The sequence below is a fragment of the Dendropsophus ebraccatus genome, chromosome 6 (genome assembly GCF_027789765.1).
Source record: "Dendropsophus ebraccatus isolate aDenEbr1 chromosome 6, aDenEbr1.pat, whole genome shotgun sequence".
In the NCBI taxonomy this organism is placed as follows: domain Eukaryota; kingdom Metazoa; phylum Chordata; class Amphibia; order Anura; family Hylidae; genus Dendropsophus; species Dendropsophus ebraccatus.
Genome location: NC_091459.1, coordinates 7,698,704 through 7,725,033, shown reverse-complemented (window position 1 = coordinate 7,725,033; position 26,330 = coordinate 7,698,704). Strand labels below are relative to the sequence as shown.

The following is a 26,330-nucleotide window of genomic DNA, read 5'->3' as shown; positions in this document are numbered from 1 at the left end:
CTGCAGAACATACAGCAGCTGATATGTACTGTCAGACTGGAGATTTTTTAAATAGAAATAAATTAAAAATCTATATAAGTTTCTGAAACCAGTTCATTTGAAAGGAAAAGATTTTTGCTGGAGTAACCCTTTAATATTTCAATACAAAACATAACAGATTTTAAAATCTTGACTAAAACAGATTTTCCACATACCATAAAAAAACAATATCCAGTAGACAAGGAAATGAATTTGAGGATTAGGATTATGCATAGAATCTACATAGAGAATTCTTGAAGGATTTGGGAGTGATTGTGGACCTCAAACTGTGTAACAGCGAGACTAATCTTAATCAGTGACAGCTCAATCTAGTAAGACGTTCTCCGGCCATCACAACACTTACTGGGGGGGACATATAATTCTACCTAGATAAATCCCCTTAAAGTCTCACCTAAACATCAGGACATTTCTGGTCAACAGCAAGAGGAATATGAAGATAATGGAGCTGGAAAATGTCCGGTGGAAGGGAAACCATTATTCTAAATAGTAATAGAGGGCTTCATTATGAGCAGAAGGTGTCTAAATAGAAAGTAACCGCACCAACAGCACAGCCTGGCTGTGCCCTAGTTTCTTAAAGGTGTTTTTTTCCTCACCCCCATTACTGTGATATACACTCACCGGCCACTTTATAAGGTATACCTGTCCAACTACACGTTACCACTTAATTTCTAATCAGCCATTCACATGGCGGCAACTTAGTGCATTTAGGCATGTAGACATGGTCAAGACAATCTCCTGCAGTTCAAACCGAGCATCAGTATGGGAAAGAAAGGTGATTTGAGGCCTTTGAACGTGGCATGGTTGTTGGTGCCAGAAGGGCTGGTCTGAGTATTTCAGAAACTGCTGATCTACTGGGATTTTCACGCACAACCATCTCTAGGGTTTACAGAGAATGGTCCGAAAAAGAAAAAACATCCAGTGAGCGGCAGTTCTGTGGGCGGAAATGCCTTGTTGATGCCAGAGGTCAGAGGAGAATGGGCAGACTGGTTCGAGCTGATAGAAAGGCAACAGTGACTCAAATAGCCAACCGTTACAACCAAGGTAGGCAGAAGAGCATCTCTGAACGCACAGTACGTCCAACTTTGAGGCAGATGGGCTACAGCAGCAGAAGACCACCTGTTACTAGCATGGTGTACCTAATAAAGTGGCCAGTGAGTGTATATCAATGTTCACATTTGAGAGAAATCACTTAGACAGGGACACATTTCTCGGCATGCAGTGTTTTTTAGGCTTTTTTCACACTTGCATTGTGAACTTGTGAAGTATTATCAAGCTCAACTACAGCGCTAAAATACTAGAACCTTGACACAGAGGTGAAAGTATATAGCTTACAAGGTCTGTTTACTGACTCTACAGGAAATTAAAGTAGAAGTCCAGCCAGACCCACTGTTTTTGCAAGTACCGGGGAGGGAGGATAAAAGAAATAACATTCCCTTACCTCCCCCGCTCCAGCCCTGAGGGCCGCATCCCGCCGCTCTGGTCTCTGGCTGCTTTCGGGTCTGAGCCGGGACCGGGTTGTGACGTGTGAGGTCCACTCAGCCAGTCAGCGGCCATAGTTGGGTCCTGCCCAGACCAGGAAGCAGCCGGGGACCGGAGAGGCGGTATGCGTCTTCGTACCCAAACTTCCGGATGAACAGACAAAGTTGTCACTGCTCCGTCAGCAGCCCTGTTGACAAGTACACTTTAAAGAGACTTTGTCAGTAGGTGTATGCCATCCTAACTCAGGGTAGCATAAACTAGTGACAGAGAAGCTGAACAGAATGATGTATCACTTACATTGTTCTGTGCAGCTGATCCAGAGATCTCCTCCTGAATAACATGGACAATAAGTAGTCCTCTCCATTATGTGCATGAGCCCAGTAGTCCTGGATATTCATGAGAAGCAGAAAACTCCGTCCATCAGCTGCTGATTGGCAGTTATCTATCCATGCTGTGTATAGGCAGTCACCTGTCAATGAGCAGCTGGAGGGCGGGGAGAGGAGTGTGGCAATAATCCTATTCTCCTGCATATCAGGAGAACAGCTGAACAGAATGATGTAAGTAATACACCGATCTGTTCAGCATTTCTGTCACTAGTTTATGCTGCCCTCATTTAAGGCAGCATAAACCTAACAACAGATGAACATATATGTATAAAAAGCTTTTAAATTTTCAACCAATGTTTGTGGTTCTGTATGGACAAAATGATCAACTGATACTAGGGATGGTCTGAACCCGCCGAGGTTCGGGTTCGGCTGAACTTGAACGCTCGGCATCGGATTCCCGCTGTCTGCCCGCTCCGTGCAGCAGGCGGATACAGCGGGAGGACCCTCCCACTGGGGGCGGCTGGCCAGCCTCCTGTGCTTCAGCACCGGCCGGTACTGCTGGATCAAACGGCGCCGTGCTCGGGAAACGGGCGGCGGTCCGAAAAATGGACCGTGGATCTGTGGGTTCAGGTTAAAGAGGATGTACCGGGTGGTACATCCTCTTTAAATGAAAGAACTCTTTACGAGCATTTGCAGTTATGACTACACTTGACGTCTTAGGGTATGTGCACACTGCGGAATACTGACGGAAAATCCGTTGTGGATTCCGTAGCTCACACTCGCTCGCGGCCGCGCAAGTCTCTGCCCATGCCATAGACACCGTTTTATGGTCGGGTGGATTCTGCCGTCTGTCCGAAGAATGAACCTGTTCATTCTTTGGACGGATGGCGGAATCCGCCCATGCATAGAATGAAGTCTATGGCACGGGCGTACATGCACATGGCCACCAGAGCCCGCAAGCGGGCGCAAGCTGAGGAATCTGCAACGGATTTTCCGTCGGGATTCCTTAGTGAGTACATACCCTTAGTGGTCAGTCAGGAAGGGTGATGGGGCCCAGCCATTTCTAGTTATACCCCTGGACATGCCGGTATCTTTATGCTTATAACATAAAAGGCTATTTACATGATAATAATAATAATAATAATAATAATAATAATAATAATAATAATAATAATAATAATTAAGTAGGACTCAAAATAAGCTCCAACAACAGGTTACAGGTCTTCCTTAAACTTATATCATAGAGAACATAATTTCTGCACATCTCATGTTTTCTTCTATCCGCCTCTTGAAAAACCCCTTTAAATGTGTCTTTTTTTTGCATATGATTTATTGCCTAAAATCCATTTTCAGGACGGGTGGCAGGTGCAATGTTCTGATTGATATGCCAAGTACTAGAGAGGAGAAACCTGCTGGAACAAGTAATAGCATGCAACAGGCAAAAACCGAGCGTTTAGGATATTCAGCCTCACATAAGCAACCCTTCCCATAGACTAGCTTCAGGCAGTCACAACCTACTGTAGTGCTTCTTATTTTATAATTCTGCACACCATACATCCTTATATACATCATCCTAGCTGACAGCAAATATGCCGCCTTTGCTGAACGTACCAAATGCTAATTCGGAAAGTGAACTTCATCTACATTTACCGCATGTCCTTTAGTGTTCCCATGCTCCATTCTCATTCTCTCTCCTCCTTGAACTGATTTTTTTTCAACTAGTTCAAAACTGTTGCCCCCTGCTAATCTGTCCTGTGCCTCGCCAGGCTGCCATATGAATTAATCAGACTTTAGCCTCTGAATATTTCCTAACTTTGTTGGTCCTATGTTTTCAGTACATTTATAGCCTTGCAATTTATCATTTAAAGGTTAAGCCCATAATTCAAGTGAATCAAGCAACAGATTTGATGGATCTGGCCTCAGCTGCTGCAGCACATCTCCTTCCGAATATTCCTAAGAGCAGTATGCATAACTCTACAGTGAGCGGTGAATGACCTCAGTGGCCTTTATGAATATTCGTAAGGAAATGTGTGTAAGGAGCTGGTGAGCGGAGCACCGAGGGCCACAGGACAACCTCTAGTGCACCAAACAGCCTCATTTACATATTAAGAAGAAGAATTTATCACTAACTGGGCAGTGGACTTTCTAAGTAAAGGTATGGAAGCACTCCCCATCATCTGCCCTACTAAAAACTATATATCGCACTCCCCGTCCTCTGCCCTATTAGAATCTATATATCGCACTCCCCGTCCCCTGTCCTATTAGAATCTATATATCGCACTCCCCGTCCCCTGCCCTACTAAAAACTATATATCGCACTCCCCATCCCCTGCCCTATTAGAATCTATATATCGCACTCCCCGTCCCCTGTCCTATTAGAATCTATATATCGCACTCCCCGTCCCCTGCCCTATTAGAATCTATATATCGCACTCCCCTTCCCCTGCCCTACTAAAAACTATATATCGCACTCCCCGTCCTCTGCCCTATTAGAATCTATATATCGCACTCCCCGTCCCCTGTCCTATTAGAATCTATATATCGCACTCCCCGTCCCCTGCCCTACTAAAAACTATATATCGCACTCCCCATCCCCTGCCCTATTAGAATCTATATATCGCACTCCCCGTCCCCTGTCCTATTAGAATCTATATATCGCACTCCCCGTCCCCTGCCCTACTAAAAACTATATATCGCACTCCCCATCCCCTGTCTTATTAGAATCTATATATCGCACTCCCCATCCCCTGTCTTATTAGAATCTATATATCGCACTCCCCGTCCCCTGTCCTATTAGAATCTATATATCGCACTCCCCTTCCCCTGTCCTATTAGAATCTATGTATCGCACTCCCCATCCCATGTCCTATTAGAATCTATATATCGCACTCCCCATCCCCTGTCCTATTAGAATCTATGTATCGCACTCCCCGTCCCCTGTCCTATTAGAATCTATATATCGCACTCCCCGTCCCCTGTCCTATTAGAATCTATATATCGCACTCCCCGTCCCCTGTCCTATTAGAATCTATATATCGCACTCCCCTTCCCCTGTCCTATTAGAATCTATGTATCGCACTCCCCATCCCATGTCCTATTAGAATCTATATATCGCACTCCCCATCCCCTGTCCTATTAGAATCTATGTATCGCACTCCCCGTCCCCTGTCCTATTAGAATCTATATATCGCACTCCCCATCCCCTGTCCTATTAGAATCTATGTATCGCACTCCCCGTCCCCTGCCTATTAGAATCTATATATCGCACTCCCCATCCCATGTCCTATTAGAATCTATGTATCGCACTCCCCGTCCCATGTCCTATTAGAATCTATGTATCGCACTCCCCGTCCCCTGCCTATTAGAATCTATATATCGCACTCCCCATCCCCTGTCCTATTAGAATCTATATATTGCACTCCCCATCCCATGTCCTATTAGAATCTATATATCGCACTCCCCGTCCCCTGTTCTATTAGAATCTATATATCGCACTCCCCGTCCCCTGCCTATTAGAATCTATATATCGCACTCCCCATCCCCTGTCCTATTAGAATCTATATATCTAGACACCTGAGTTTGATCTACCATTGTTCTGCTAAATTGTAACATCCTCTTATAATATAGTGCATGACATACTGTACAAAATATTTATTTTTGTCACAATGCCGAAAACCAATGAAATATTGAAAAAAAAAAGAATCTACATATCGCATTTCCCATCCCCTGCCCTGTTAGAATCTCTATATCGCACTCCCTGTCCCCTGTCCTGTTAGAATCTCTATATCGCACTCCCTATCCCCTGTCCTGTTAGAATCTATCAGCAGGTTAGATCTGTCTAATCTTCTGCTAGAGGTAGTTCCCTGAAAATTTTTTATTAAAAAATCTTCAGACCTCCAGTACTTATCAGCTGCTGTATGTCCTGCAGGAAGTTGTGTATTCTTTCCAGTCTCACAAGGTGCTCTCTGCTGCCACCTCTGTTCATGTCAGGTACTGTCCAGAGCAGCAGCAAATCCCCATAGAAAACCTCTCCTGCTCTCCAGACTGGAAAGAATACACCACTTCCTGCAGGACATACAGCGTGTTTTTATCTTTTATTTTTTTTTTGTTTTCTGTTTTGTGATGTCCCAATAAAGCTACCATAATTTTATTGAAGCCGTGGATGGAATTTTTCGTTTCATGATAAGTACTGCAAGACTTGATATTTTTTAGTAGAAGTAAATTACAAATCTCTGTCACTTTTTGGCCCCAGTTGGTTTGAAAGCAAAGGTTTTTGGTTAACAATCCCTTTAATTCTAAAATAAACAGGTAACTGGTGTAATGTAGGACAAAGAGAGGAGGGCTCCAGTACTTTCTCAATTCTTCTCAGAATTTCAGATTTTCTCCTACCCTGCATCATCGCAGACCTTATTTTTTACCTAAAGAAAGCCAAAAAGGCCATGGTCCTTTTGTTCTTGTAACAAAAGCAGGTATTCTCTGTGGTCGAACCCCTGCTGATAAAACAATAAAGGGGTACTCCAACCATTTAAACATTTATATATAGTACTGAGGCTGCATAGAAAACAACACACATGCTTTTTTTTTACCTACCAAGGTCCCCCGGGGTCCTCCTGTCAGTCTTTGGGCCTCTGATGAACGCTCCGGCCACCATCTAGAGGAACTCGTCTCGGCAGTAGACTCGTCAATGGCCGTGGTCCTGTCCTGCTTCAGTCACTGGCTGGCCGGGGTACCACTACTGAGAGGAGTCCATCTAGGAAGTGGCATCCAAAGTGTTCAGTGGGGAACCCGGGGGAGTGTGCTTAGGTACAATAAGGAGGTCTGTTATTTTCTTTGCAGCTCCAGCACTAGAGCAAAAATTGTAAATGGTTGGACTACCCCTTTAATACTTACTCAGTTGTTATAACAAGAAAGGCCTACAGAAACTTCTCCATTAACAGCCTCATTTATTTCAGCACTGTACACACGATCAGACGCCGTCGGTCGGTCGCTGGTATATCACACTTTCATGCCTGAACAGGAAACCTGCTGCGCTAATCTACTTGTATAAAGAAAGGGCTCAAACATTAGTCTGAATAGAGCTTACTTCATTGTATATTGTAAAATTAAGAGATTCACTGGCTTATCTAGCCACAAATATAAACTCAGGGAACTACTCCTCACTTTAAGGAGTAGTATGCCATCCAGTGGACGATGTAAGTAACTGCAGTATATCACAAGGCACTTGTAAATTTTGAGGCGACACGGTCTTGGTTTAAAAATTGATCTGCGACAAACCTACAATAACTATCGGTCCTTGATCCCCCTGTTATCTTTACGCATTCTTTTTTTCAGGTGCTGAGACTCCAACTTATCTCTAAGCATGCAGAAGTGTTTGCTCCAGATTTATGCCACTGAAAGGGAAACGGAGTCATGCCACTTAAAGGGAGACGGATCTAACCTGCTGATATGTCCCTATTGCACAGGAGCAGCCAAGGAGGAAGGTATGTGTCTTACATTCCGGTGCAGTTAGTATTTTGCTCCACGGTCTGGTGAGACTGTTAGGAGCACTGCCCACCCCCATAGTTCCGATGTGCCCCCAGTAGGCCTGTTCCATTCATTATCATTAGAAAGGGGTGGGCTGGCCGGGGCGGATTGGCGCAATGGGGGCGGGGCAGGGCTCCTTATAGTCTCATCGAACTCACTAACTGCACCGGAAAGGCACCGAGGATGAAGGTAAGAGACATAGCTTCCTCCTCAGTGTCTCCTGTGCAATGGGAACATATTAGCAGGTTAGATTTAACTAACTTGCTGATAGTTACCCTTTAATCGGCACAGAAAATAAAATGAAAAATAAGTGGCCGGAACTTAAAATACATAAAAAAAAGAATATGTTTCAGTTTTTTTAGGGTGACACATGGAATGTGTGATGTACTGTAGATTCTACAGCATAAACCTGCAACAATGTACAGTACAGAAAACCAAATTCAGATGCAATGGAATAAGAAAACCCTGTATCATTGGCCGATCCCACACACACACACACACACACCAAAACAGGAAGAACCTTTCCAGATGATTTGCTCTCATGTCGCCATACTTGTAGAGGACGGTGAACAGGAAACAGCTATTCTTTTTTAAGTTCTACTTCTCTTGTGAAATGAAATCACTGCGTGTCACCGTATTTTGACAGCCATGACTTTCATATTTTTCTGCTGACTGGTTTTAATATTTATCGGTTCATATGATGTTTTGATAACGTTATATTCAGGTTTTGGGAGGCAGAGGCTTATAAGAATGTTATACAATTTTTCACTGCAGTCAATGTTCATATTTTATTAGTAATTCTGTGATTTCTGTGTTCTCACTATGTCCAAAGAGGTACAACAAGCTCTGGACTGAACCCATCTCTGTAATTTGGAGGGGCTGCCACAGCCGGCTAGAGTACATGCGGGATGCTCTGAAGAAGGGGCCCATAAAGTTGTTGAGCTTTACTATTAATAAACATTATTGGATTGCACCTTCATACTTCATAAGAAAATCAAGATTAAAATGAAGAACTATCTAATAAACAATGTTACATTTCAGTAAGAATAGACAACCGTATAAAGAAATGTCTTCTCAGTATTATCACCCACAGTAGTATCCAAAAACTAAGCAGCGGAATGAACAGCACAGACAAAAATATTAATTGCATTCATTTATTTCTGCTGCCTAAAGGAGTAAGACGAATAACCGTAAGGTAAAGTAATGCAGGTAATGGATGGGGACGGTCTGATAGAACATTATTCCTGCTTATCAATGGGAGAAAAGGAGGCGGTATGGGGAGAAGCATTATTATAAGTCTCCTCTCTATTAAAGGGTTATTCCAATCCAATGAAGTGATGGCATATTGCTTGATCGGGTCGCAACTTAGACAAGTCTAACCTGCTGATACCCCCCCCCCTATTGTGCACAGTTCCATTCCTGAGCTGTTAGCAGTGTAACCTACGGCCTGGATCAGCACTGTTAGGAGCACTGCCCTGCTGCCATCGCACGAGCCGGCCTGCTTCTTCTAATGATAATCAATGGAGAAGGTGGACCAGATTGGCGCTCTGTTGTGGGGCAGTGTTCCAATTGGACCAAGGATTACACTTCTAACAGCACCGAGGAGGAAGGTAAGAGACATACTTTCCTCCTCAGCGCTCCGTGTGCAATAAGGGTTCAATGTGATTCCATACATAGGTCCTGCTCAGCCAACCAGTGTACGGCCCCACCGCAGTCACTGATTGGCTGGGCAGGACCTCCAGGAGCCTCAGATGCAGCTGGAGTGTGAAGCAGGTAAAGTATGTTCCAGGCGGCAGGAGGTTAAGGGGGCCGACATTTACATACTCACATCGGGATAACTATCCTGCTTCAAATATGTAATCACATTGAAAATGACAGGGACGGTATTCGCAGCAGATACGGTATGTGCGTTTCTACCCTTAATGATATTTAGAGTAGCCACAGAGCTCAAAGAAGAAGTCCAGGCAAAAAAACAAAACAAATCAGAATGGGCAGGGGACATAATAAAAAACCTATACTGACCATGCCTTTGCAGCGCCACATCCCGCTCCTGAACCCCCACGCAAATTTAATATCTCTGCCCTCCTGCTACGCCACAACCCGGCTGCTGTATGCCCGCTTAGTCAGTCAGTGACTGGGGCAGGACACCACTTGCCGCATTGTGACATTGCAAGAAATGGTGAGAAGATGTCATCCGGCAGGGTCCAGAAACTTTGTGATGCTGTGCTGCAGGGGCATGGGACCAGTAAGTATAGGTTTTTTTTTATTGTGTTCCCACCACCCCCACCCCATGCCTGCCTTGTAACTATTAATTTGCCTAGATTTCTTCTTTAAAGGGAACCTGTTAGCTGCAATCAAACTGCTGACAATGTTAAGGGCCTATTACACGGGTCGTTTAGAGGAGCAAACGAGCGCTCTCAACGGAGCAGCAGCAGCAGATCGCTGCTATATCAGTCGCTTGTTTTTCAACATGTTGAAAAACAAGCGACTGCAACGATCAGCCGACATGAACGATGTCGGCTGATCATTGCACTCTATTCCACAGGACGATTACGGAATACGGACGATAATCGTTCCGTGGAATAGGGCCTTTAGATCTTAGGTCAAGCAGACACATGGCACCTTTCATGTATCCATCTGTGCTTCAACAGATAAAAACGTTTTATTCTCAAGTGCCAGGTGTTAAAATGGCTTTTCCAAACTTCCGACGTGTTGAGGATTGTAACATCCTATTGCTTATCCTCCCAATTCCGGCTTGATTTAAAAGTCACAAACAAGTCCTGCTTCCAAATCTTGTATCTGCACACAATTTCTATGTACACTGCAAGAATTATATTTGGAAGTAGGGCCTGGAGCCGGATGCTGTCAGTCAAGCAGGGATAGGTTTGGGAGAGCAAGAAAGCATCCCAGCACTCAGCCCTTCAGGTTGGGAATGCCTCCTCGAGACTTTACACCAGAAAATAAAAGCTTTCTTCTATCTTATGGAAGCACAGACAGGTATATGAAAGGTACTGTGTGTCTTTGTGTCTTAACCAGGGCTGTGGAGTCGGAGTCGTGGAGTCGGAGCTAGTTTTGGCTGGAGTCGGAGTCGGAACTAGCTTTGCCTGGAGTCGGAGTCGGAAAAAAATGTACCGACTCCAGCTAAAAAATCTTTAAAAAAATGTAGAATTGAATTTTGATATGAAATTTACAAGTTCTGCTCATGAATATATATTATGAGCAACATTCTAATAGGACAATGTCCCTATTACATAAGGGTGGTCGAGGAATATATCAGTAATAGGACACTGGCATTATTAGATAAGGGTGGTCGGGGAATATATCACTAATAGGACACTGGCCCTATTACATAAGGGTGGTCAGGGAATATATCAGTAATAGGACACTGGCCCTATTACATAAGGGTGGTCGGGGAATATATAAGTAATAGGACACTGGCATTATTAGATAAGGGTGGTCGGGGAATATATCAGTAATAGGACACTGGCTCTATTACATAAGGGTGGTCGGGGAATATATCAGTAATAGGACACTGGTCCTATTACATAAGGGTGGTCGGGGAATATATCAGTAATAGGACACTGGCCCTATTACATAAGGGTGGTCGGGGAATATATAAGTAATAGGACACTGGCATTATTAGATAAGGGTGGTCGGGGAATATATCAGTAATAGGACACTGGTCCTATTACATAAGGGTGGTCGGGGATTATATCAGTAATAGGACACTGGCCCTATTACATAAGGGTGGTCGGGGAATATATCAGTAATAGGACACTGGCCCTATTACATAAGGGTGGTCAGGGAATATATCAGTAATAGGACACTGGGCCTATTACATAAGGGTGGTCAGGGAATATATCAGTAATAGGACACTGGTCCTATTACATAAAGGGGTCATGGAAAAGTTGTCGGTCACTATTTGGCAGATTGTTTCTGAGCTGGAATAGTCCATTGTGTGGGGGGAGATCTGTGCTGTTCTCTTCCTGAATGGGGGATGACTGTATATGAGCAGCAGTGTAATATGAAGATATCCTGTGTAATATAGAGGAGAAGGAGAAGACATAAGTAGTGTAGCAGTAACCTCTGTCCTCAGTGTGGTGTGTTCTCTCTGGGAGAAGGTTGTGTGTTTTTCTTCAGTATTCTATGGCTGTGTAAGCTGTGTGTATGTGTGCTATGGCCGCAGCAGGCTGTGTATGTGTGTGTGTGGTGTGCGCTAAGGCTGCAGCAAGCTGTGTGTGCTATGGCTGCAGCAGGCTGTGTGTGTTTGCTATGGCTTCAGCAGGCTGTGTGTGTGTGTGCTATAGCTGCAACAGGCTGTGGGTGTGGGTGTATGCTATGGCTGCAGTAGGCTGTGTGTGTGCGTGCTATTGCTTGCCCCCACAGTGACCTTCTATATCACTATGTGTGACCCCTCTATATCACTATGTGTGACCCCTCTCTATATCACTATGTGTGACCCTCTGTATATCACTATGGCTGACCTCTATATTACAGGTATTTGGCATTGTTAGCAGTAAGCAAAGTTGTAAGCAGTGTTGTAAAGTAGTTCTTTAGGTATGGTGAATATTTAGTTAGAAATAGTTAGAACTAGTCTAGTTCTGAGTAGTTCAGGACATGGAGGCTGGAGACTGGCTGCATCCACAGGAGAAGCTTCCTTTGTATGTTTTATAAGTCGCCCCAGGATCATGTAGGACATTAGGGAGAAGCTGCTGAGCCAGTGTGATAAAAAAAAACTCCCCTGGTACATGACTGGCCATTTATGAAGGAGTCGGAATCGGAGTAGGGAGTCGGTCCTGATAAAATTCAGGAGTTGGAGTCTGAGTTGGAGTCGGATCTGCGGCTTACCGACTCCACAGCCCTGGTTCTAACAGCTATCTAATGGTGTCAGTAGATTACAATGTGAATTGCAGGTCCAGTCAGACCATTTTCATCTTTGGGCAGCTGGCAGGGGCAGGGGCAGGGGGGAAGTTATTAGAGACCACTAACTTACCTCTCCACGTGCCTACACCCCACTGCTACACCAGCTCCGGGACCCCCACAAGGAGACATTTAGTCATGATAATGTGACAATGAGGGGGAAATACATTTCCAGCTGATGGATTGCCCGCTCAGCCAATCAGTGACTGCAGCAGAGTCCTGCCCCAGTCACTAATTGGCTGAGAGGGCAGTCAATCAACCGGGTCCTGACATTGGCTCAGAGAAGATCCCTGAAGCTGGCGGGGTGCGTTAAGGTTGTTTTTTTATGTTCCCCCCTGCCCCTGCCTTCTTATAAAAAAGGTGTGTGTCCATGCGTCTTCCTCCTACATGATAGTGAGCGTCGACAGCGTCAAGTCTCTTCAGTAACTTCAAGTACCTATTCACACGTACCTTATAAAGGCGGAAAGCTATAAAGTCTCTGGAACAGGTCTGTCTCTTTGAAATCCTATTTATCCACCAAGTCTAAGCTATAGTAACCAAAGTAACCCTCCCCCTGAAGCAAAGGACTCTGATCAAGCCAACAGTTTGCCATCATTAGATGCCCCCTGTATTGGATTGTATATATTTATCCTTCAAGTAAAGTCTTGATATACTTTCACCGCTATTGTGTGAAGACTTTTATTAAAAATGATATGTCCCTGCGAGTATGCTGAAGAAGACAAGGGCCCCAGCACCCTCGGACCCCACCGTGACAGGAAGGTTTCAGAAGGTGAGCCCTAAGGTTGCACTACACCACCCAGCAACACAATACCCTCAGCATATTACCAAAATACCACCAAAGGGACATGATAATTTTTCTTGGCGTCATGCATAGGACACTATAAAAGCACATCACATTACTATGAAAAGCCAATGTAAGAAACACCTCTACCTTTATGTACCTTACACTGTTTTCCCATAAAGGATACAGTAAGCTCCACCAGCATCCAGCGCTCCATTGGTAGATATGGCACAGACCGACAGCACAGTCATACCAATGATAAAATAAGAGAGGACTAGCATGCCCACTGCCTCGTACAGGCCAGACTGCCCAACCACAAACCCTGCAAAAAAAAAGAACACAAGATTAGATTTTACCAGCACGGATCAGCCATATTCTATATGTACCACAATGTGTAGGTGTCACTAAGCCCCGACTAAAACACGTTTGTCTGCACAGATATTCTCTGCACAGTTATTTACATGGTGTGTATTGGTCCTGTATTATCCATACAGTACAGTATAATCTTCACATGGTCATGTACATGTAGTGTATTGATATTCACAGAATGTCTTATCTACAAGACAGTTTTGCAGCAGATTTCACCAATTGTAAGAAATGCTGATTTTGCTGAGGTTTTTCAGCCACGTGGACACGAAGCCTTTGGCTGAGCAGCAGGATTGGCGCTGGCTCTCTCATCTGACCTCGGACACATCTTTATCCATTATACATATGACCTCAGGGCTGCACTATGGTCCACTCATGTATCATTTTTCTCTTGACATTGTTCTGCTTAGAGCGGTGCCAGAAAACAACGTTGGGCTAAACTTAAAGTGTCATTGGCATCATAGAAAACTTTTAACATGTCATGTATCAGTGCTGATACCATGATGATCGTCAGAACGATTTAGGAGAAGACCATGCTGCAGCACGCTCTCTCCCCACTGTGTGTCAGCATAATTAGTCGGGCTCCATAGACTTACATTATGAACCCGACTGACACAGAGCTGGTAGAGAACCGCGCTCAGCGCAGCCTTCTCCCTGCTCATTCTCCCGACTAGTATGGGTCTGAACACTTGAACATAGACCAATCAGACTGGCACTGCTCATATGGCACACCAATATTAACCCCTTAACAATCAGGCCTAATTGCTTTCTGTCAATATACATATATAGATGTATAAGGACAATGTAGATGTACTGTTTGTTTTTCTGTGGGATAGATTAGATTTATCAAAACAGGGTTAACAAAATTAAACTTCTGACTCTGCGGCTCCAAATGAGATTTAAATAAAAGCAAGAAAATTAAGAGATGCGCTCCCTATTTGTTAGTTTTAAAAAATTTGTACAAAAAGTCACCCATTGATGGCACTGTAGCAATAGATGGGACTGCAGCAATAGATGGGACTGCAACAATAGATGGGACTGCAGCAATAGATGGCACTGCAGCAATAGATGGGACTGTAGCAATAGATGGGACTGTAGCAATAGATGGCACTGCAGCAATAGATGGGCCTGCAGCAATAGATGGGACTGTAGCAATAGATGGCACTGCAGCAATAGATGGCACTGCAGCAATAGATGGGACTGTAGCAATAGATGGCACTGCAGCAATAGATGGCACTGCAGCAATAGATGGGACTGCAGCAATAGATGGGCCTGCAGCAATAGATGGGACTGCAGCAATAGATGGCACTGCAGCAATAGATGGCACTGCAGCAATAGATGGGACTGCAGCAATAGATGGGACTGTAGCAATAGATGGGACTGCAGCAATAGATGGCACTGCAGCAATAGATGGGACTGCAGCAATAGATGGCACTGCAGCAATAGATGGGACTGCAGCAATAGATGGCACTGCAGCAATAGATGGCACTGCAGCAATAGATGGCACTGCAGCAATAGATGGGCCTGCAGCAATAGATGGGCCTGCAGCAATAGATGGGACTGCAGCAATAGATGGCACTTTAGCAACAGATGGGACTGCAGCAATAGATGGCACTTTAGCAACAGATGGGATTGCAGCAACAGATGGGACTGCAGCATCAGATGGGACTGCAGCAACAGATGGGACTGCAGCAATAGATGGGACTGCAACAATAGATGGGACTGCAACAATAGATGGGACTGCAGCAATAGATGGCACTGCAGCAATAGATGGCACTGCAGCAATAGATGGGACTGCAGCAATAGATGGGACTGCAGCAATAGATGGTAATAGCAAGTAGAAAGCCACCAGAATGTATACCATTATACCTGAGCACAGCACCAAGTACCTGGCAAAATCTAAATTTTCTTTTACCCCGACCACCTGCTCAGGTCGTGTGGAGACCTCTGGTATCATTACAGACATTATTGAATGTAACCAGATACCCATTGATAAAGGAGTAATACAGCAGCTGCACTTCATTACCCACACTTAAAGCGACACTATCAGCAAGTTCTCAGAGAACCCGCTGATATGCCGCAGTAGCTGGGTCCCTCAGTATTAGATAGCCGTTACTTTAAGCCCTGGATCCCCCGCCCCCCCCCCCCCCAATTGTTTGTAAAATCACTAAATCCTCTTATGCAAATTACTAGCATAAGAGCATTTAGGCCGTTGCTCTGGGCCAGAGAGCATCGCCGAGCCCCGCCCAGACCCCCCCCCTCCGGTCCCGCCCACTATGCATATTCATAATTGCATAGAGGGCTCTATATAGGACAGCTGTGTAGGGAAGCAGTCCTGCAGTCCCATGGGCCGCGGTGATGCTCTCTGGCCCAGAGCAATACCCTAATGCTAGTAATCTGCATAAGAGCATTTAGTGATTGAACAAACAATGCGGGGGAGGAGAGGGGTTAAACTAATGGCTATGTACTACGGAGATACACAGCTACTGCGGCATATCAGCAGGTTCTCTGGGAAGAACCGCTTTAAGGGTAGCTTCACACCTACCGTATCGCAGCAGAAAATCCGCTGCGGATCCGCAGCAGATTTAATTAAATGAATGAACACAGCATCAAATACACACTGTCAAATCCGCTGCGGATCCGCAGCAGATCCGCAGCGGATTTGACAGTGCGTATTTGATGCTGTGTTCATTCATTTAGTTAAATCTGCTGCGGATCCGCAGCAGATTTTCTGCTGCGATACGGTAGGTGTGAAAGCACCCTAAAGGGGTTATCCAGTGCAACAAAAACATGGCCACCTTCTTCCAGAGACCTTCTTGTCTCCAGGTCAGGTAAGGTTTGCAATTAAAAGGGTACTCCAGCGGAGGGGGGGGGGCTATTTTTGGATATGGCCGGGGAGGAGGAGGCTGAGAGAAAAGACGTCCACTCACCTCTGATCCAGCGGCGGGTCCCGTGTCGCAGCGCTCCGTTCCCCGGACGCTTCCTGGTGTCTGATGCAGGCTCGAGACGTGACATCTCAAGTACGCTCTGCCTGTCAGTGACAGAGGCGGGATCTGTTTCAAGTCCGCTCAGCCTGTCATTGACAGAGGCGGGATCCGTTTCAAGTCCGCTCAGCCTGTCAGTGACAGAGGGGTGATCTGAGCGGACTTGAAACAGATCCCGCCTCTGTTACTGAGACCTCACTTCTCAAGCCTGCGTCAGAAACCAGGAAGCGGCCAGGAACCGGGGACCAGAGCGCCGCGATACGGGACCCGCCGCTGGATCCGGGGAGGTAAGTGGACGTCTTTTCTCTCTGCTATCTCCTCCCCGGCCAGATCTAAAAATAGCCCTCCCGCTGGAGTACCCCTTTAAGCTCCATTCACTTCAATGGAACAGTTACAGAACCTGCACCCAAACTGGAGACAAGAGGAGTGCCGTCTCAGAAAGAAAGTGGCCATGTTTTTGTAGCACCCCATTAAAGCAAACCTATTACCTCAGGAGTCACCGCTACATAGAAATTAAAGGGGTACACCGGGCTGGGGTCATTTTCAGTGTATGGCCAGGAGGGGGTGGATATAGAAGCCGCTGGTCACTTACCTCCCCAGTTCCAGCGACGGGTCCTGGATCGCACCGCCCCATTCTCCCGTCAAGCTGCCGCTTCCTGGTCAGAGCTGCGGCTTGAGACGTTACGTCTCAAGCCGCAGCTCAGATCAGGAAGCGGCAGCCGGACAAGAGAATAGGGCAGCGCAATCTGGGACCCGGCACTGGAACCGGGGAGGTAAGTGACTGGCGGCTTCTATATCCACCCCCTCCCCGGCCATACACTGAAAATCACCCCAGCCCTTTAATAAAACCACAGAGTGCGGCTGGACCGACCTGGAGATCCCCGCTGGATGTTTTTTTTCCTCGAGTTGTGATGTTGCCACGACTTGGGGGGGAAATGCCTGTCCTGGCTGATGGACTGGCCACTCAGCCAATCAGTGATTAGAGAGGCATCCCAACCCAGTCACTGATTAGCTGAGTGGCCGAGTCCAACAGCCGGGTCTTGATGTGTCGGCGCTGGAGATCCCAGAGCTCAGCGGGGTTCCCGTGGCCGGTCCTTCCGCTCCCCACAGGCACTGGGAGAAATAAGTTAATATATGTAATCAATTTCCTCCCCTGTCAGCTGCAGGATTTTATAATCCTTTAAAGGAGAAGTCTGGCAAAATTTTTTAGTAAAGTATTGTATTGCCCCCCAAAAGTTATACAAATCCCCAATATACACTTATGCACATAAAGTGATTTTTCCTGGCACTTATACACAATATATAAATGTTATAGCCGTGTACACCTACATCAGCTTCCTGCTTTACAGCACTTTAAGGGCAGGTCTAATTTTCTTTGTTCAATTTTTTCTACAGAAAGGAATGTGCGCTCCTATTCATACAGCTCCGGGTTTCAGTTTCAGTCTCTAAACCTCATACACTGTACAAACAGCTAAACATATGACAACATATTACCAAATCAGGTTGGTTTGGTTTTGTTACTTATCAAAAAGGGAACATGGCTGGAAAAACCCACTTGATATGGCGACTAGCAAAATGGCCTTGTGGGTAACACACGTCTATATCCACCTGGTACTAAATCCATGATAAATGGTGCTGGTCCATTGGCAGGTGCAGGTACAGAGAGCAGAACAGAGAAAGAGCCCTGGGAAATTTAAGGGGTTGTTCACCAAATATTTATTTCTTTTAAATGAACTGGTGCCAGAAAGTGCCAGAGCTTTGTAATTTACTTCTATTTAAAAAAAAAAAACAGTCTTCTTGTACTTATCAGCTGCTGTATGTCCTGCAGGAAGTGGTGTATTCTCTCCAGTCTGACACAGCGCTCTCTGCTGCCACCTCTGTCCACGTCAAGAACTGTCCAGAGCAGAAGATTTTCTATGGGGATTTGCTGCTGTTCTGGACAGTTCCTGACATGGACAGAGGTGGCAGCAGAGAGCACTGTGTCAGACTGGAGAGAATATACCACCCACTTCCTGCAGGACATACAGCAGCTGATAAGTACTGGAAGACTGGTGACTTTTTAAATAGAAATAAATTACAAATCTATATAACTTTGAAAGAAAAAGATTACTCATTGAGGACTCCAAAGCAGGTTAAATCCTCAAGGGGTTAAAGCTGTCGATATGGACCTGTGTACGTGAAGGGGCAAACACTGAACCAGAGACAAGCGTCCATTATATATAACACATCATAAGGTAGCCATACCAATAAGATTTATATTGATTATATACTGCTGATCAGCAATCTGCCCCAATCTCTCCAAATACATGTGGGCTCAGCTCACCCGGACACTTGGAATGGAGGGCGAGCTGCTTCCAGACACCTCTTGCAGTGGTTTATCTCCCTCAGTTTCTTTAGAAGGTCCCAATACACTCTAGATTCAGGGGTATCAAACTCAGGCCCTCCAGCTGTTGAAAAACTACAATTCCCATCATGCCGCTGGAGGGCCTGAGTTTGACACCTGTGCTCTAGGCAGTCAATTGGTTTGGATGAGACATGTCCAAGTGAATGCCTGACTATAGAGCATTGCTATCCTGTCTACTGCAACCGTACACGACAACAACCACCATCAAACAGGGCCAACAGCCCACCGCCATTGTCCCCTACTTTGACCGTCCACTGCAGAGCAGCTGCATGCAGGACATGAAGACCTGATGTTCCCTACCGCCAGATGTAGAGCTGCACACAGCCTGCCGTTATCCCGTACTCTGCCCCTGCTGTGCTGTACGAGTGTGCTGTGGTGGTTCTATAGTGGGTGCTTTATACTTATATCGGGGCTCTGTACCTGGACAGCATTATGGGACTATGTGGAGAGTAGAATGCAGCTGTGTCTGGGGGCGTCACTGGTCCACTGGTGTGGGGTATTCCATGAGATGCTTTGTTGTGGAGGCGTATAAGACTGGCACCCTGGGGGTATCTGCATATAGTACTCTACACTATTATTGGGATATCATTCCTGCTGCACTGGTTTAGGGGTCCCTGTACCTCATGAACTGCTTTAGGGGACCTGTAGATGATGCCCAGTTCTGGGGGGACCTGTAGCCGAGTCTCTTCTTCTGGGGGTCCCTATTGCCGAGTCTCTTCTTCTGGGGGTCCCTGCAGCCGAGTGTCTTGTTCTGGGGGTCCCTGTGCACTGTTCTGGGGGTCCCTGTGCACTGTTCTGGGGGTCCCTGTAGCTGAGTCTCTTCTTCTGGGAGTCCCTGTAGCGTAGTTTCCTGTTCTGGGGGTCCCTGTGCACTGTTCTGGGGGTCCCTGTTGCTGAGTCTTTTCTTCTGGGGGTCCATGTAGCTGAGTCTATTCTTCTGGGGGTCCCTATAGCGGAGTCTATTCTTCTGGGGGTCCCTATAGCGGAGTCTCTTCTTCTGGGGGTCCCTGTAGCTGAGTCTCTTCTTCTGGGGGTCCCTGTAGCTGAGTCTCTTCTTCTGGGGGTCCCTGTAGTGGAGTCTCCTGTTCTGGGGGTCCCTGTAGCTGAGTCTCCTGTTCTGGGGGTCCCCGTAGCTGAGTCTCTTCTTCTGGGGGTCCCTGTAGCTGAGTCTCTTCTTCTGGGGGTCCCTGTAGCGTAGTTTCCTGTTCTGGGGGTCCATGTGCACTGTTCTGGGGGTCCCTGTAGCTGAGTCTCTTCTTCTGGGGGTCCCTGTTGCTGAGTCTCTTCTTCTGGGGGTCCCTATAGCGGAGTCTCTTCTTCTGGGGGTCCCTGTAGCTGAGTCTCTTCTTCTGGGGGTCCCTGTAGCTGAGTCTCTTCTTCTGGGGGTCCCTGTGCACTGTTCTGGGGGTCCCTGTTCCTGAGTCTCTTCTTCTGGGGGTCCCTGTAGCGGAGTCTCTTCTTCTGGGGGTCCCTGTAGCTGAGTCTCTTCTTCTGGGGGTCCCTGATGCTGAGTCTCTTCTTCTGGGGGTCCCTGTGCACTGTTCTGGGGGTCCCTGTTCCTGAGTCTCTTCTTCTGGGGGTCCCTGTGCACTGTTCTGGGGGTCCCTGTTCCTGAGTCTCTTCTTCTGGGGGTCCCTGTAGCTGAGTCTCTTCTTCTGGGGGTCCCTGTTCCTGAGTCTCTTCTTCTGGGGGTCCCTGTGCACTGTTCTGGGGGTCCCTGTTCCTGAGTCTCTTCTTCTGGGGGTCCCTGTAGCTCCTCAGATAGGTTGATACCATCAGGTCATCCATAAGGAGATCTATGAGGCGATCTATGAAGTGATCTATAAGGTGATCTGATATATGAGGTAATCTGTAAGGTGGTTTATGAGGAGATCTATGAGGTGATCTGTGAGGCGATATATGAGGTGAGCTGTGAGGTGATCTGTGAGGTGATCTATGAGGTGATCTATGAGGAGATCTATGAGGTGATCTATGAGGTGAGCTGTGAGGTGGCAGGGACAGGAGAGCCGCTGGACATAACTGGAGGATATGAGATATATGAGGTGATCTATGAGGTGATCTATGAGGTGATCTATGAGGTGATCTGATCTATGAGGTGATCTATGAGGAGATCTGTGAAGTGAGCTGTGTGGCGATATATAAGGTGATCTGATCTATGAGGTGATCTGTGAGGCAGTCTATGAGGTGATCTATGAGGTGATCTGTGAGGCGATCTATGAGGTGATCTGTGAGGTGATCTATGAGGTGAGCTGTGAGGTGGCAGGGACAGGAGAGCCGCTGGACATAACTGGAGGATATGAGATATATGAGGTGATCTATGAGGTGATCTATGAGGTGATCTGATCTATGAGGTGATCTATGAGGAGATCTGTGAAGTGAGCTGTGTGGCGATATATAAGGTGATCTGATCTATGAGGTGATCTGTGAGGTGATCTGTGAGGCAGTCTATGAGGTGATCTATGAGGTGATCTGTGAGGCGATCTATGAGGTGATCTATGAGGAGATCTATGAGGTGATCTGTGAGGTGAGCTGTGAGGCGGCAGGGACAGGAGAGCCGCTGTACGTTACTGGAGGATATGAGATATAAGCCGCGGGTATATACAGAGGGAGCTCGTCAGTAAGGAGGGGAGGAGGTAACTTACCTATCCTGAGGAAGAGCACCACACTGAACATAGCCAGCAGGGTGGGCACCACGACCCCCAGGAAGGTGGAGAGTTTCCGGGCGCGCTGCCGGTTCGGTCCATTCCGCGCCGTCTCGTCTGTGGAGACGCTGAGCTTGTAGGTGACCAGCGGGCTCCGCTCATCCATGGCCGCTCTGTGCCGGGACACCGTGTGACAGCTCAGGTACCGTCCTCCCCGCCCTCCGAGGCGTCACCCGGAGCCCTGAGCACACGGCGGGGGATGTACGGGGCTCTGTCACCCGGGGAAATCACCAGGAAGTGTGTGAGGTGTCCCCGTCACGTGACCGCGCCTCCCTCTCACACCACAACTCCCAGCATGTCCGCCCAGCGAGTGATCCGTGTACAGCGCCGAGACCACTGCCGCCCCGGGCACCGAGCTCTGTACAGTACTGTGTGCCCATCCTGCTGATCACACCGGAGCTCTGTACAGTACTGTGTGCCAATCCTCCTGATCACACCGGAGCTCTGTACAGTACTATGTGCCCATCCTGCTGATCACACCGGAGCTCTGTACAGTACTGTGTGCCCATCCTGCTGATCACACCGGAGCTCTGTACAGTACTATGCGCCCATCCTGCTGATCACACCGGAGCTCTGTACAGTACTATGTGCCCATCCTGCTGATCACACCGGGGCTCTGTACAGTACTGTGTGCCCATCCTGCTGATCACACCGGAGCTCTGTACAGTACTATGTGCCCATCCTCCTGATCACACCGGAGCTCTGTACAGCATTGTGTAACAATCCTCCTGATCACACCGGAGCTCTGTACAGTACTATGTGCCCATCCTGCTGATCACACCGGAGCTCTGTACAGTACTATGTGCCCATCCTGCTGATCACACCGGAGCTCTGTACAGTACTATGTGCCCATCCTCCTGATCACACCGGAGCTCTGTACGGTACTATGTGCCCATCCTGCTGATCACACCGGAGCTCTGTACAGTACTGTGTGCCCATCCTGCTGATCACACCGGAGCTCTGTACAGTACTATGTGCCCATCCTCCTGATCACACCGGAGCTCTGTACAGTACTATGTGCCCATCCTGCTGATCACACCGGAGCTCTGTACAGTACTATGTGCCCATCCTGCTGATCACACCGGAGCTCTGTACAGTACTATGTGCCCATCCTGCTGATCACACCGGAGCTCTGTACAGTACTATGCGCCCATCCTGCTGATCACACCGGAGCTCTGTACAGTACTATGCGCCCATCCTGCTGATCACACCGGAGCTCTGTACAGTACTATGTGCCCATCCTGCTGATCACACCGGGGCTCTGTACAGTACTGTGTGCCCATCCTGCTGATCACACCGGAGCTCTGTACAGTACTATGCGCCCATCCTGCTGATCACACCGGAGCTCTGTACAGTACTATGTGCCCATCCTGCTGATCACACCGGGGCTCTGTACAGTACTGTGTGCCCATCCTGCTGATCACACCGGAGCTCTGTACAGTACTATGCGCCCATCCTGCTGATCACACCGGAGCTCTGTACAGTACTATGCGCCCATCCTGCTGATCACACCGGAGCTCTGTACAGTACTATGTGCCCATCCTGCTGATCACACCGGGGCTCTGTACAGTACTGTGTGCCCATCCTGCTGATCACACCGGAGCTCTGTACAGTACTATGCGCCCATCCTGCTGATCACACCGGAGCTCTGTACAGTACTATGTGCCCATCCTGCTGATCACACCGGAGCTCTGTACAGTACTATGCGCCCATCCTGCTGATCACACCGGAGCTCTGTACGGCATTGTGTGCCCATCCTGCTGATCACACCGGAGCTCTGTACGGTACTGTGTGCCCATCCTGCTGATCACACCGGAGCTCTGTACAGTACTGTGTGCCCATGGTGCTGCTGATCACACCGGAGCTCTGTACGGTACTGTGTGCCCATCCTGCTGATCACACCGGAGCTCTGTACAGTACTATGTGCCCATCCTGCTGATCACACCGAAACTCTGTACAGTACTGTGTGCCCATCCTACTGATCACACCGGGGCTCTGTACAGCATTGTGTGCCCATCCTGCTGATCACACCAGAGCTCTGTACAGTACTGTGTGCCCATCCTGCTGATCACACCGGAGCTCTTTACAGAATTGTGTGCCCATCCTACTGATCACACCGGAGCTCTGTACAGCATTGTGTGCCCATCCTGCTGATCACACCAGAGCTCTGTACAGTACTGTGTGCCCATCCTGCTAATCACAACGGAGCTCTGTACGGAATTGTGTGCCCATCCTGCTGATCACACCGGAGCTCTTTACAGAATTGTGTGCCCATCCTACTGATCACACCGGAGCTCTGTACGGAATTGTGTGCCCATCCTACTGATCACACCGGAGCTCTGTACAGCATTGTGTGCCAATAGAAGTAAAATACAAATCTCTGGCACTTTCTGGCACCAATTGGTTTGAAAGAAATAAAATTTTGGTGAACTACCCCTTTAATGGGGTTTGTCGTCCCTCTCTGGCGCCCATCCTGTGATGACTCCACCAACCATTGTTCTGCTCCTTCGACAGAAAAGAAAAACAGCAATCACATTGCAGGTGACCTCGGCCTCTGTCCCTGCTGAACACTCTGTATCCCACGTACTAGAGATCCCAGACGTTCCTGGTCTGATGGGTTTCCATAGTAGTTTCCTTTCTTTTCTGGACTCTTCTCTGTGAAGCTGAAGGATCTGCTGGTGGATGAATATAACAGTGTGACTATAACCTGGAGAGGAGCACAGATCCGGCGCAGCGGCTGCTGGATACATGAGTGACCCATCTCCAGACAATAGTTTACATATGGTTGGAAGAAGGTTATGTGTTTGTAAAGGTGGTGTGAACACTGCCTAACTGTGAGCGCCGATACCACTACTGCTCTAGCATATCGGTGTGAACACTGCCTAACTGTGTGCGCAGTAGCGAAAATAGGCGGGGGCAAAGGGGGCGGTCGCCCCCGGGCCCACTCAGGCAGGGGCCCACTAAGGTCTCAGACAGTTAATGCTGTCTGCAAAAGCTATTGCTTTTGCAGACAGCCTTAACACATGTCTGTCCTGGCCGGGGCCCCCAAGAAGCCAACAGCACCTGGCAATAGCGGGCCCCCTCAGCTGTCGGATGCCGTGCCCGGCCAGGGCAGGATCTTCTCCCTGCTTCTTCCTCACAAGCTGCTGCTGGCCCCTCCCCCTCATACCACACTCTGTAGGACAGTGAGGGGGAGGGGAGAAGCAGCAGCGTGTGAGGAAGAAGCAGGGAGAAGATCCAGCCCTGGCCGGGCACGGCATGCGACAGCTGAAGGGGCCCGCTATTGCCAGGTGCTGTTGGCTTCTTGGGGGCCCCGGCCACTACAGACATGTGTGGGGAGGGACCAGCAGCTGGAGGGATCCTGCCGTCCATGGCTGCCAGAGAGGGACTGAAGTCATCCAGCAGCAGCTCTGACAGTAAGTGAGGCTGCTGAGCGCTGGAAGGTGTCAGGTACTGTGAGAGGAGTGACAACACACAGACAGACACACAACCACCCACCCACACCACTGACCAGACACAGCAGCTATATACAGTATATATATGACCAAATAATCAGGAGGAGCCATATATATATATATATATATATATATACATACAGCTCTGGGACCATCTTGTACTCAGTATGATGGAGGTCACACAGCTTTCCAGAATCTTCTATTCAGTATAATGGAGGTCACCCAGCTTTTCCAGTATCCTGTAGTCAGTATAATGGAGGTCACCCAGCTTTCCCAGTATCCTGTAGTCAGTATAATGGAGGTCACCCAGCTTTCCCAGTATCCTGTAGTCAGTGTAATGGAGGTCACCCAGCTTTTCCAGTATCCTGTAGTCAGTATAATGGAGGTCACCCAGCTTTCCCAGTATCCTGTAGTCAGTGTAATGGAGGTCACCCAGCTTTTCCAGTATCCTGTAGTCAGTATAATGGAGGTCACCCAGCTTTTCCAGTATCCTGTAGTCAGTATAATGGAGGTCACCCAGCTTTCCCAGTATCCTGTAGTCAGTGTAATGGAGGTCACCCAGCTTTTCCAGTATCCTGTAGTCAGTATAATGGAGGTCACCCAGCTTTCCCAGTATCCTGTAGTCAGTATAATGGAGGTCACCCAGCTTTCCCAGTATCCTGTAGTCAGTATAATGGAGGTCACCCAGCTTTCCCAGTATCCTGTAGTCAGTGTAATGGAGGTCACCCAGCTTTTCCAGTATCCTGTAGTCAGTATAATGGAGGTCACCCAGCTTTTCCAGTATCCTGTAGTCAGTATAATGGAGGTCACCCAGCTTTTCCAGTATCCTGTAGTCAGTATAATGGAGGTCACCCAGCCTTTCCAGTATCCTGTAGTCAGTATAATGGAGGTCACCCAGCTTTTCCAGCATTTGTACTCAGTATGATGGATAGATAGATAGACAGACAGACATACATACAGACAGACAGACAGGAGATAGATAGATGATAGATAGGAGATAGATAGACAGACAGAGAGGTAGACAGACAGACAGATGGAGTGATATATAGATAGATAGATAGATAGATAGATAGATAGATAGATAGATAGACAGACAGGAGATAGATAGATAGATAGATAGATAGATAGGAGATAGATAGATAGATAGATAGGAGATAGATAGATAGATAGATAGATAGATAGATAGATAGGAGATAGATAGATAGATAGGAGATAGATAGATAGATAGATAGATAGATAGATAGATAGATAGATAGATAGGAGATAGATAGGAGATAGATAGATAGATAGATAGATAGATAGATAGGAGATAGATAGATAGATAGATAGATAGATAGATAGATAGATAGAT

The 26,330-nt window shown here is 47.3% G+C and overlaps 1 protein-coding gene across 1 annotated transcript in view; it reads right to left on the bottom strand.

Moving 5' to 3' along the window:
• LOC138794626 (solute carrier family 12 member 9-like) overlaps positions 1–21,936 on the bottom strand; it is a 174,436-nt gene extending 152,500 nt beyond the window's left edge. Inside the window, exons 1-2 of the mRNA XM_069973396.1 lie at positions 21,465–21,936; positions 13,256–13,390 (exon numbers count right to left, since the gene is read on the bottom strand). Of these exons, the coding sequence (XP_069829497.1) occupies positions 13,256–13,390; positions 21,465–21,630 (301 nt within the window). The 5' untranslated portion in view covers positions 21,631–21,936. The remainder of the gene's footprint in view (positions 1–13,255; positions 13,391–21,464) is intronic.
• Positions 21,937–26,330: the final 4,394 nt, after the last annotated feature.